Source organism: Xiphias gladius, chromosome 11 (genome assembly GCF_016859285.1).
Source record: "Xiphias gladius isolate SHS-SW01 ecotype Sanya breed wild chromosome 11, ASM1685928v1, whole genome shotgun sequence".
Classification (NCBI taxonomy): Eukaryota; Metazoa; Chordata; class Actinopteri; order Istiophoriformes; family Xiphiidae; genus Xiphias; species Xiphias gladius.
In genome coordinates this window covers 4,141,328-4,153,162 of record NC_053410.1, presented here as the reverse complement: position 1 = coordinate 4,153,162, position 11,835 = coordinate 4,141,328, and the positions used below count along the sequence as shown (strand labels likewise).

At 40.3% G+C, this 11,835-nt stretch overlaps 1 protein-coding gene across 3 annotated transcripts; it reads left to right on the top strand.

The window, feature by feature from the left end:
* Positions 1–1,797: 1,797 nt before the first annotated feature.
* rbm45 (RNA binding motif protein 45) lies at positions 1,798–10,716 on the top strand. Of its 3 annotated transcripts, XM_040140158.1 has the most exons (12): positions 1,798–2,195; positions 3,094–3,216; positions 3,701–3,827; positions 4,104–4,229; positions 5,051–5,116; positions 5,756–5,926; positions 6,704–6,833; positions 7,688–7,781; positions 8,741–8,898; positions 9,222–9,297; positions 9,661–9,799; positions 10,461–10,716. In XM_040140158.1, exons 1-11 carry the CDS (start codon positions 1,920–1,922, stop codon positions 9,775–9,777), a joined length of 1,464 nt encoding a protein of 487 aa, XP_039996092.1. In that variant the 5' UTR covers positions 1,798–1,919; the 3' UTR covers positions 9,778–9,799; positions 10,461–10,716. The 3 variants fall into 3 exon arrangements, with proteins under 3 accessions (XP_039996092.1, XP_039996093.1, XP_039996094.1); XM_040140159.1 differs by lacking the exon at positions 5,051–5,116 and having other exon boundaries at positions 1,801–2,195; XM_040140160.1 differs by lacking the exon at positions 5,051–5,116 and having other exon boundaries at positions 1,802–2,195; positions 4,104–4,178.
* The last annotated feature ends 1,119 nt before the right edge of the window (positions 10,717–11,835 follow it).

Below are 11,835 nucleotides of genomic sequence, written 5' to 3'. Positions count from 1 at the left end.
ATCAGCTGACGGCTTTATGTACCTAATGTTTTACGTGTGTCAGTGATATAATAGACATTATCCAATAAATACATAAGTGAAATAGATTATTATATTATTTTATCCATTCATGATATAAGTGTTGACACAGAGTTAAAGGATATGACTTTATTATTATTATTATTATTATTATTATTATTATTATTACTATTATATTATGTTCAGATATTAAGGTGAAATATCTTTGTGCCTTAACAGGAGTTACAAAAGCTCTAGCAGCATCCTTGTGTAACCGAGAACAGGAGAGTGCTTAGAGCACTCCCATACAGTAGATGCCAGTAAATGTTCACTATCTCCGCAGCCTACTACTACCAGCTCTACTGATACCTTTACAACCGTGGGCATTGATTGACACTGTTAACATAACACCCTTTGCCGAGATAACATTGATTTTTTTTTTTCACTTTATTGAATATAGAAGTTCTAACTGGTGTCTTGTATCTGTAGAACATGACATTGGTTTATTAAAATGCAACTGAGAACATGACTGCCACAAATGCTGATAAAATCAAATAAATTAATTCAATTAAGAAGTAAAATAAACACAAGTAAATCATAATAAAATTACATGATTACAAAAAAAGAGCTAACGTGTCTTAGAGAAGTGAATTTTTGTGAATTTTTCCCATCTTGACCACATCAGACCAGAAAACAGGTAAAACTTCCATTCTATTTGTGAAAACAGAAAACATTTCTCTGTTTCTCTTTTTGATTTGCTGATTTCCAAAGCTCCACGTAGAAGAAAAGGAGTTTGTAATATGGATATGGCCTATAATGGCCTATAATCCCTGAGTGGATGCTAGAAAACTCTGGTGGATATCTGGCCCTGATTTGAAGTCATTTCAAATCAGGGCCAGAAATCTGGTGGGTGAGATTTATAGGTACTAGGAATCCAAGTACAAAGACTAGCAGGTGCAGGTTTTTACAGGTGGAACAAAGGATCCAATAACAGGGAAACACAGGTGCTGCAGTTGTAGCTCCTAGTTATAGAGATGAGATATGCAGGTGGACCTCAAATCGCCAAAGTGCACATACTGTTGAGCTATACGCCACCTTGAGAAAACAAAACGACCCAAACAAAGTCCAAGTCTGTAGTGATTTGGTCACCGCCCTGCACAGTCTCATGTCCGGTATGGCCAGACAAACCGTCAGGATTTACTGCCAATACACACAAGAGTAAGGAAACAAGGCGCTGAGGTCATATTCGTTTGGGTTCCCGCTCATACGGGCGCTGTAGGTAATGAAAGAGAGAAACTGGCCAAACAAGCTGTCAAAAAAAGAAAAAGAAAAACATAGACACGAGTATTAGTCTCTCAAAATCAGAAGGAAAGGGCACCGAAAAGGAAAGAAATGAATAAAAAAGTGGCAGCAGCACTGGGATCGGGAGACAACAGGAAGACATTTGCATTCTGTCCAAAATAGACTTGGTATTGTGGGAAGCAGGGAAGAGAGTAGGTTAAGAATAGGACACAGTAATATGAACGGTACACTGCACATTATAGGGAAGCATCCAGCTGGTTTTTGTGATCACTGCCAGGTATCAGGAACTGTTGAGCTGCAGTTGTTAAGTGCAGGAAATGTGTAGCAGAGAGAGAGGTGCAAGAAATGAAAAGTTCAGGGCTGACAGGAGGGGGAGCAAGGAGAGCACAAGGCAGCAGATGCTTGTCAGCTTCCTAATGAGAGCGGGGTTGATGAGGAAAACAGACATACTGGACGTCGTAGGAATTGACTACCTCCAGAAGATGGCGGACGTGCAACATTGAGGACGCTAAGCTGCCGTTAAAACCCAAAGGAGAAGCAGTCCCACGTTGAAGCAGGAAGTTCCGGGGAGCACCTGAAGGCAGCACCAACGGCCGCAGTCTGTTCAGTGGGACGCGAAGATGGAGGAGTACCCCGCTAAACAAGTAACCGAAAACCTCGACGACCCTCCCAACAGCCGGCTTTTCGTGGTCACAAGTCGGTCCATAAATGAAGAGGAGCTTCGGGAAGGGTTCTCCGTGTTTGGGGACATTCAGGGGATTTGGGTTGTCAAAGACAAGCAGACAAAGGAGTCAAAAGGCATCTGCTATGTGAAGTTCGCCAAGTCCTCGCAGGCCTGCCTGGCTATGGAGGAGATGCACGGCAAAGTGCTGGTGGAAGGGACTAAACCAGTGAAGGTAACGGTTACTGCCGCCGGGCAGCTGGGTGTGGCTGACTGAAACAAGTCAATTGGCCGTTAGTGCTTTTTAAGTTAAAACAGTCGGCTCATGGAGTGCTGTACGTGTGGTCAGTGGGCTGCTAGCATGCTACGCAGGGGGCGTTAACGTTAGCTACACTGACCAGAAATAAAAGCGCCAATTCACCCGTATTACAAAATCCACCTTTTCTCACTAACCTCCTCCTAATGGCGCCTGAAACACGCAGATAGTTCGTGTAGGATTTGCCGAGGTTTTCAGTTGTGGTTGAAGGAAATTTTGATTGTGAAGCCCAGGTCAAAGAAAAGTGCCACTTGGAAAAACTCAACAGCAGCTCGTCTTTCCAGAAACAAAAATGAATCAGTTATTCAGGATAATCCACAGACCTCGGAGAGAGGAAATAATCGCCGGGGGAAAAAAACCACAACATTCAATGTGAATTATCTTCACTAACCAGAACAGTGTGGAAAAGCTTTGAATGCTTTGATCAATACAGATCCATTTCCATTAACCTCCCATCTTATTTTGATGGCAGCCTAAGTTTCAGACACAAATATGTCAAAACACTAAACCAAAACTAGTTATCTGCATGACAAGATACCACTAGGACAAGGTGAGCAAACGTTGTTGAGTAACCGTTTGAAAGTATAATGAACTAAATCCTTGTTTCCTCCATGGGAAGGGTTTTATGTGATGCCTAACTTGTTGGAAGTCCATCTGGGATGACAAATACGTCTTTTAATTGCAAAAATACTTCATTCAAAATCCATCATTTATTGGTGTCTTGCTCTAATTTTCCGAATGTCTTGTTAGGCTGCAGTTGTAACCCATTAATTGTAATTCTTTTTTTTTTTCTTTCTTTCTTTGCTCGGATGTGTAGGTGTTTATTGCTCAATCACGGTCTTCAACGAGGCACAGAGATGTTGAGGATGAAGAGCTGACCAGGATCTTTGTCATGATCCCCAAAACCTTCTCAGAGGAGGACCTCAAAAACACATTCAAAGTAACTCCACCTGCTTCTCACCTTGCCACATACCTTTTCTGTGCTTTGACATCTCATCGCTTGGCTATCTTTTCTTTCTTTTCCGCTTTTACCTTTGTCTACATGTAATGTAAAAAAACAAGACTATACTGCAAGATACTAAATGCTAGGGACGTTAGATGGAGATGGCAGATGTTCTAAATGAGGTGAATTAGATGATCTGAGTTGTTACACCAGAAAGAATAGCAGCAAGTTTAAGATGTTTATTTCAATGGTATATTCCTTAACTTAAATTGTTTGACTGTATGTTATATTTTAATTTGATGTGCGTAGATGAGGCTAAATTTGTATATGAGGCTCTCTGAAACATGCTGATACACTAAAATACTGTGTATTGGCTATAACTGCCATCTCTTGTTACCTTTTTATGAGAATAGAGAAATTAAATAAATTAAAAAAATTTTTTTTTATCCTTGTCTATTGCTTCTGTCTGTCTCTCTTTCAGGAATATGGTGATATTGAGTATTGCGTGATCATCAAGAATAAGTTCACCGGGGAAAGTAAAGGTTTGGGCTACGTGAGATACTACAAACCCTCCCAAGCTGCCCTTGCCATAGAGAACTGTGACAAAAGTAAGACTGTGTCATACTTCGTTCTTTTATGGGGTCATTATTTGCAATAGAAGTAGCAGCAGGAAAATGGGTCGGGAGATGCTAATTTTATCCCAGAAAAGGTATGAATGGGTTGAAAATTTGTACCCATTCATACCTGAACCTATGATATACAGTTAACAGAACGTTTAGTGTGTTTCCAGGCATGATTTTCCCTCACTGTTGTTAACCCCTTGTGAACCACTGTGGATGCTTTCCTACTCAGAACTGTGGCACTGATGATGATGGTCTTATTAGCTTACAGGGCCATCCTGGCTGAACCTCGCACCAAGGCTGCAGTGACAGAAGATTACACCGGGGGAGCCACCAGAGGTGATTACATGGGTGGTGCTGACTCTATGAACCAGTACGCCTTCCCGATGGGTACGCAGTTGTTTGACATCCTAATTCAGTTGGTTTTTTTTTTTTTTAATTTAATTTTTCATTTTTTTCGAGCTTAAGACCGGCCGTAAAGTCCATCACACATGAGACACAACACTGATTCCTGTATTATGTGTGTGCTCTCAGATGGCAAGTGGGAAGACTTTTTTTTTTTTTTTTGCCTTTATTTAAGCGTATTAGTTTTATTATAACTTGTATAGTCACGGGCCTACTTTTAGTTTGTTGAGGGACTGTTCAGAATAACGGACTACTACCCAGTATTTGAAGATACCCTGTGGAGTTTTGGATCTTCGGGACCGGTTTATGCTCTGTCCGAGCCAGTTCGTAAAGTATACTCTGTCCAAACTGCTCGTCGGTTGGTCAGAAAGCTTTGGAAACCCCATCCCCCCCAACACCTTCCAATGTTGGATTGGGGGGCGGCACCAGACCTTTTCTGCAACTTTCCAAAACTGACGATCCAACATTCATGCCCACTTTACTCCAACTGTGTAGAGGTAAGAAAGTGTTTGAACTTCTCTTTCTAGCTCTCTTTTCATTTGTTACACAACTAGTGGCACTTTTGATGTGAACAACCATGTAAAACACTATGAATGTCCTCCTGAGGACTTGCTTTCACTCCACCTTTGAGCGAGGCCCTCAGTCCAGTGTCAGAAAGGTGTGGGGGGTTCCAAAGCTATCCAATCACCCGACAAGCAGTTCAGACAAAGTACACTAGCCCATTTAGTAGTGCAACGGAGCAATGTTTTTATGAGTGGGTCCCCGTTTTCCTGCCAATGGTTTCACACTATTCCACTGATCTACAGGTGGCAGCAACGCGCCAGGAAACACAGCAATGCACCAGGAAAGGCAGGGAAGAAGACTGCTAGCAAGTAAACATAGTTATAAACAATGCAGGTTACACATTTTTCAGAAAACTGGCTTGAGACACTCTATTGGTGAGCCCAAAAAATGAAAGACTCTTCAAGCAGCTGATGAGTTCAATTCAGTCATGGGTTACTTAAGGAGCTCATTGTGGCCTGATGTGCCACAGAGGATGTAGCGGATTCAGTAATCAGTTATGTACCATTTACACAGGTACTGAGTACAATCACACCAGAATTCTCTCACAGTCATTTAAAGAAGAAAGAAACCAACAAAGACAGGAGGGCGACAGGTTGAGAGGGAGTAACAAGAAAGAGAGGCAGGAATGTTGTTGTTACATTAGATGTCTTTCAGCTTGTTCTTTTTGTGTTTGACAATCCTCATTTAAATCAATGGTGCAGTCATGGCCGCCGATGTAGGTTTTTGTGTAGTGTGTTAATAAAGTAAACGTTTGTTTGTAAATGGTGGAGAGAAAAGGATTAAATTGGAGATGTGAATGAGGGGGCTCAAAGTCTTCTTCTGTTTCATTCATTCAGTCTCGAGTGTCTCTTTTAGGACGTCTGAAGGGGTATGAATACATTCGGGAAGCCGTTAATGCAGTTGTGTCTGTCTTGTTATTGACCCTGGTGTCCTTCTTCCCGCTACAGCTGACCCTGGGAACTACCCGGTCCTGGACTACCGCTCTGGTGACTTCACGCGGTGCCTGATGATGTCAACGCGGGCAGCACTTACCCAGGAGCAGATTTTTGCTCTGTTTGACATCATTCCTGGTATGGAGTACTGCGAGCTGCAGAGGGATGCTTATGGAATGAGCAAAGGTTAGTGATTAAACACAAAGTATGGGATTCATTCCCCTGGACACTGAAAACCTGTGCAAGGGAATCAAGGCACAATTAAGGTGTCTTTGATTCTAAACTCGAGGTTTACTCCAAAGTTTTGTACTTAGATCACATTGTAACACCTAAGCAAGTTCAGGACCCCAAACAATGCCATGGCTTCTTAGGCTTTGACCAAGAGCTGTTTTAATTATCAATTAATTTGTTAATTATATTAATGTTTTAATGATTACTTGTGTAGTCTATGATAAGTCAATGACTGTCACAAGTTTTTGGTCTTACAATCTTTTTTTTTATCTAACCAACAGACAAAAGCCAAATGGTTTCAAGTCATAATGATCTGAAATGAATAAAAGACGCAAATCCGTGTACTTGAGAAACTGGAATTGGCAAATGTTTCGGTTGATGGTTGACTCAAGAATCACTCGATCATCAACTGTCATTTATTCATTTTCTGTTCGTCGACTACTTGATCAGTCGACTGAGTTTTCTGTGACTATCCTCTACCATGTTATAACTTAAGTACATTTCTCAAACAGGTAAAACACTTTTTGGGAAAAAAAAAAGAATTAAGAGCTATTTTCTTGATTTTAAAATAAGCTAAAGTCAAATCTAAAATTGGTTTGCTGTAGTTTGATTCATGTAATCTGCGAGTGTTGATGTGCTCTGACTGTTCATTTTGAAGAATCTGAACGTAAAGTATAACACTTACAACCTATCCTGTTGGCTGTTGCGGTTTTCTGTGTCATGTGCCCTCAGGCCACGCATTGATTCGTTATAGTAACCTGGGATCAGCAGTTTACGCCAAGGAGAAGCTGAATGGCTTTGAATATCCACCTGGCAACAGACTGGCAGTAAATTTTGTTGATGATGGAGAGGACCGCAGCAGGTACACACACATGCATGTATATACTAAATATACATGACAGCATTCACTTATGTGTTTCTGTACAAGGGCCAGACGTTAATGGAGGCATGGAGCAGAAGTGCCCCTTAAAGTTAATATATCCATTAATTAAAAAATTAGGGAACGAAATGCAACTGATCAATTAACAGTAACATTTTGTCCACATCTTCATGGTTACGTTCTATTTGTTGTCAAATATTCATGGGTGAATGCCACTGTTGTCTCCTGTTGGCCGCAGTGACTGGGGAGTCCTTTCTTAGAGTGCCCTGAAGAAGAAGAAAAGGAGCAATCACTCTTTATATAGGGGACAACTGAGTATGTAGTCTGACACAGTAAAAGTTGTTGACGACACAGAGGAAAACCCCATGTGAGCAATGGTGTTAACAAAGAATCAAACAACCAGTTTGGTTTCAAAGGCAGTCGGGAATAAGCAGGTCTGGATGGAAGTCAGAGTCAAATATCACTGACCATAGTCTTGTGTATGGTCTTACTGGCATCATTTAAGTTCATATTTATTAGTATGCAATACAAAAGGTTGAGTAAAAGGACCCCAATTGGTTGGAAAAGACCATAAATGACCTAGGGACATAAAGTAAAGGCAGACAGTATTTTTTTTTATTAATTTAGCTGGTACCAAGTATTGTAATTTTTCTCCAACACATTTGCTCAACGTTCGTACAATGCTACACAGAAGTAGTTCAGCCTGTATTTGATACTAGAAATAATATGTCTCCATTTCTCCCTTAAAGCAATTTAGTCACTAAGCAACAACTCAATTAGTATAAACCACTGCAGGAACAGCTTGAAACAGCCTGTGTGCTTGTTGTCGTGTGTAGTCCTGTAGGTCGGATGGCCATGCAGTTTGTCGCAGCCCAGATGATGTCTGCAGTGTGGAACGGACCCTCAACCAGCCAAGTGATGAAACCACCTGTGAGTACAGTAAACCAATGCCTGATTTACAAACTTGAATCAGATCACCCTGCTTGTCATCTTGAGCTGTTTTGCCACTTTTGCAATGATCACACGGTCTGTTTGCACGAGATTAACACTCACAAATTCCTTTTAAAGACTTTTTATTGAATTGCTGCATTTTAATAATTGGAAGTTAAGTTATTCTATATTTTCATTTTTCTTGCTGTCACTTCAGAGACAAAATCTAAACTTTAGAAAAAGATTCACCCTTTAAATAACATCTCAAAGTTAATAACTGTTCTGTGTAATTATTCCTCCAGGCCTCCTCTGCCACTTACGGCATTTTATAGAATAATGAATAATAATAAATAATGAATAAAATAAAAGTTTGTAATTACACAAGATGTTACATAGTCAACCTTGGAGCTGATATGTTATGATTTGGTGCTATATAAATAAAACTCAATTGAACTGAATAAAACATATGTTATCTCAAGGCACTTTACAGAGTAAGGTCAAGACCCTAATAATGTTATAATAATAATATAATAAGAGAGAAACCAAACAGTTGCCACCATGAGCAAGCACTTCGTGACAGTGAAGAGGAACAATTCACTTTGAACGTGAAGAAACTTCCGGTAGAACCAGACTCAGGGTGGGCGGCCGCCTGCCTCGACCAGTTGGGGTGAGAGGAGAGAAATGAGGGAGAGTGGAGAAGGAGAGAGACCAGGAACAGCTGCATATACTGTTGTATTCTAGCTCTGTCAGACTGGATGTTACAGTGATGATAATAGTAGTGATACGTCTGTGTGTGACAATGGTTTTGAGAATAACAGCAGCAATGATAGTAATAATAATAGTAATAATAGTAATGAGATGATAATGATGATGAGTGTTGAGCAGTTATACAGTTGAATGTAAAATTTCAAAATATTAAAGTTGTGTCATTGAGCCTGGATGTTTTTTGTATCCCCCAGGGTTTCTCTGCTGTCTCTCCGATGTCCCGGATTCAGACAGATGTCAATCTGCCCCCGCTTAAGAAGCTTGCACTACCCGACAGCAAAGCCAAGGAGCGCTTGTTTGTCGTGTTCAGCCCCTCCCCGCTGCCCCTGGATGTGCTGGAGGACGTTTTCTGGTAAGTCATAATTTTACTTAATTTTAGCATTGTAAAAATTTTAAGATGAGCTACATATACAAGTTGTATATTTATGTAACAAAATGGCCAAATGGTTAGAATAATGGTCCATTAACCAGAGGGTCAAAAGTTCAATCGATCACAAGTCTTAAGCTCTGTCACTGCAAATTGCTCTGGATGAGGGCATCAAGCTAAGTGCTCTTAAATGACAGTGTAATGCTGTTAAAATGATGCTCCAGAAAATCAGCATTGAAAAATGTTCCTGCTTTACAATTAAATGCTTTTTCTTCCCACTGTGTTTCCCTCTGTCTGTGTCTCTGTAGTCGCTTTGGTTCGCTTATTGAGGTCCATTTGGTTCCAGGGAGGAAAGTTGGATACATGAAGTACGCAGACAAACAGGTGAGACTCTGAACTGATGGAAGGGAAGCAGAAAATTTAAAAAAAAAAAAAAAAAAGGAGAAAAATATGTAGCATTAAATGTAGGAATAGTAAAAGGACGGAGGTTTCGTAGAATGGTCGGATGAAAAGGAGGAATAAATGGGCAGTGAAAGATGGAGGGATGACTAGAGGTAGACAAATGGTCAGAGAAGTAGCTGAGTGATATACTGACAAACAAATAATTTTTTAAAGAACCAGGTGCCTCATCTGTCTCGTATTCTCTTCTTGTTATTTGCCTCTGCTTTTCAGATTGTTTCAAACTGCATCACGTCTGTCTCCCTAAATAAATCCCCCTCTTCTTCCCTCTGTATGTTCGTCTCTCAGTGTGCAGATGAGGCCATGGCAGCGCTACATGGTCGGGTCGTCAACGGAGTAAAGATGAAGGTGATGCTGGCTGACCCTCCCAGAGAGGAATCTCACAAACGTCCTCGTACTTACTAGGACCACGTGACAGAAAAGACCGGTAAGTGCCAAGTTTTCTGCTGCAGGAACCACCACTATGAATAACTGGACATTTGGCACCAAAGTATTTTGTATTTTGGTAACGATGTGTTATATACATCAACTGTAAATGTGTTCTGTGCAAAGCCTGTTACGTGGTTTGTGCAAGCAGGACACTAACAGAGCAGTTCACTGCGAAATGAAGGGGAAAGTTCATAATGGATTTTCCATCAAAGCCAGTTTAAGTTAAAAGAAAAACCTAGTTTAACCAAAAAAGTCAAATTCCTTATGCAACTCTACTTGAAGGGATACAGTTACTACAACTGTAACATACAACGAACTACTGTACGTTTTCTGTTGAAGTCATATAGAGTCGGGTCCAAAAGTCATTCTTCCCAGAATGCGAAAGCGGTATCAGACCCCACTGTATATTATGATTCTGTTTCAGTACACGAAACACCAAATATCCTTGATACACATATTCTGACCTCCCAGAGAAGATACTTTGTTTGCAAACTGTATGTGAGAGCCCCTTCAGTCTTGACACGCCCACCTGCAGTCTTCCACACACCTGTGCACTCCTGGCAAACGGTTTTTACTTTTTGTAAGCGCTCAACAAGTTACTGATGACAGTTGAGTTGTTTCTCTTCCTGTGAATAACACTGTAGCTTCTTGTTCCCTAGGCGACTGTTGTCATGACACAATGACACCTGACCTGACCGACCGACCGACCGACATCAAGACCTTCTCCCGACCTCTGACACGACCTTTGACACCTGTCTGACCTTACTTCCGGTCAGTGACCTTGCTGTGACACACTGATAGAACAAGTGCACAATAGTTTCCACTACTAAAATGGGAGTCTTAATCATATGCAGTCAGTGAACAGCAGCAACACATACAGTATATGGAGTTTGTGGGTAGTGTCATGCTTTTATGCTTTTTACATAGTGTCAACCTTGACACTGCTTTTGGCTCTTATCAGCCGGACTAACCAATGTACAACTACAGCAGTAGCACACCATCATTTATCACAGACTACTGAAGAAATACTTCATTAAAAGTTTAAAGGTCTCACGAGTTTTCTTCTTAAACAGCTGTGGACAGGAGGCTGCAATCAGTTAATAAGCTAAAAAAAACAAACAAAAAACAACCAGGATTTGTAAAGCTGGTTCTACACAGTTTAGTAGTTCAGCTCTGGTCCTTCCTTTTTTCTCTCATAGTATTCCCTGTAATCCCATGTTGAGCTCAGTTCAGTGGTGTTTATCAGACTAATTGTAAGATTTTTTTTTAATTTTTTTTTTTTCTTATCAGTACAAATAAAAATCAGTTCAAAACATCAATCAGCCTGTCTCATCTCTTCTTTTGGAGCTTCCTGATGAATAACCAGATAGTCAATTGTTGTCAACAGTTATGTTTTGGTAACATTTTCATGATGCGAGATGTAAAAAAACCCACAGTTATAAGCCTGGATGCTCCCTGATGGCTTAAAATCCTTTGATGATTCCATTTTGCTGGTGTATCTGAAAATCTGTAATTTTCCTGTCATGATCTCAGATTTTTGTCCCATACTTTTTCTGTTAAATAAATCTTATTTTTCAAAATAGTAGTAAAAAAAAAAACTCTGGCAGCTTTGTAGAGCAAGACGATGGTATGTGGACATTGGAATAAAAAAAAAAAAAAAGGTTTTCTGAATCTTAAGTTGGTCTAGTTTTGAATATTGAAGCCAGCTGCTTGAAAAACCTCCCTTGGGTAGGTATGAATGTGTGTCTGTTGTAAATGGGGTCAAATGTCATATAAAGCTAAATTAGTTTGTCAGGTGTCACCAAGACAATGCTACAATAACATGCAAATATGGATCAGTTTAATGATGTATACGTGAATCACTTTACTGACTATTAAAGGACAGGTCTGTTTTACAATACAACAGTCAGGTGTCAGTATGAACACTGGAACAGGTTTTGCTCGCTGTAATTATTCCTATTGTTCATACGGGACATTAGGATTTCCCTTCCTAATCTACAGACATCATTCTTTGCAGTATAAAGTTCAATTTAA

Coding starts and splice junctions, on each gene's coding strand:
- rbm45 (XM_040140158.1), top strand. CDS start 1,920: ATGGAGGAGTACCCCGCTAAACAAGTAACCGAAAACCTCGACGACCCT. Junction 3,217..3,700: donor ACCTCAAAAACACATTCAAA/GTAACTCCACCT, acceptor TCTCTCTTTCAG/GAATATGGTGATATTGAGTA. Junction 3,828..4,103: donor CATAGAGAACTGTGACAAAA/GTAAGACTGTGT, acceptor TGGTCTTATTAG/CTTACAGGGCCATCCTGGCT.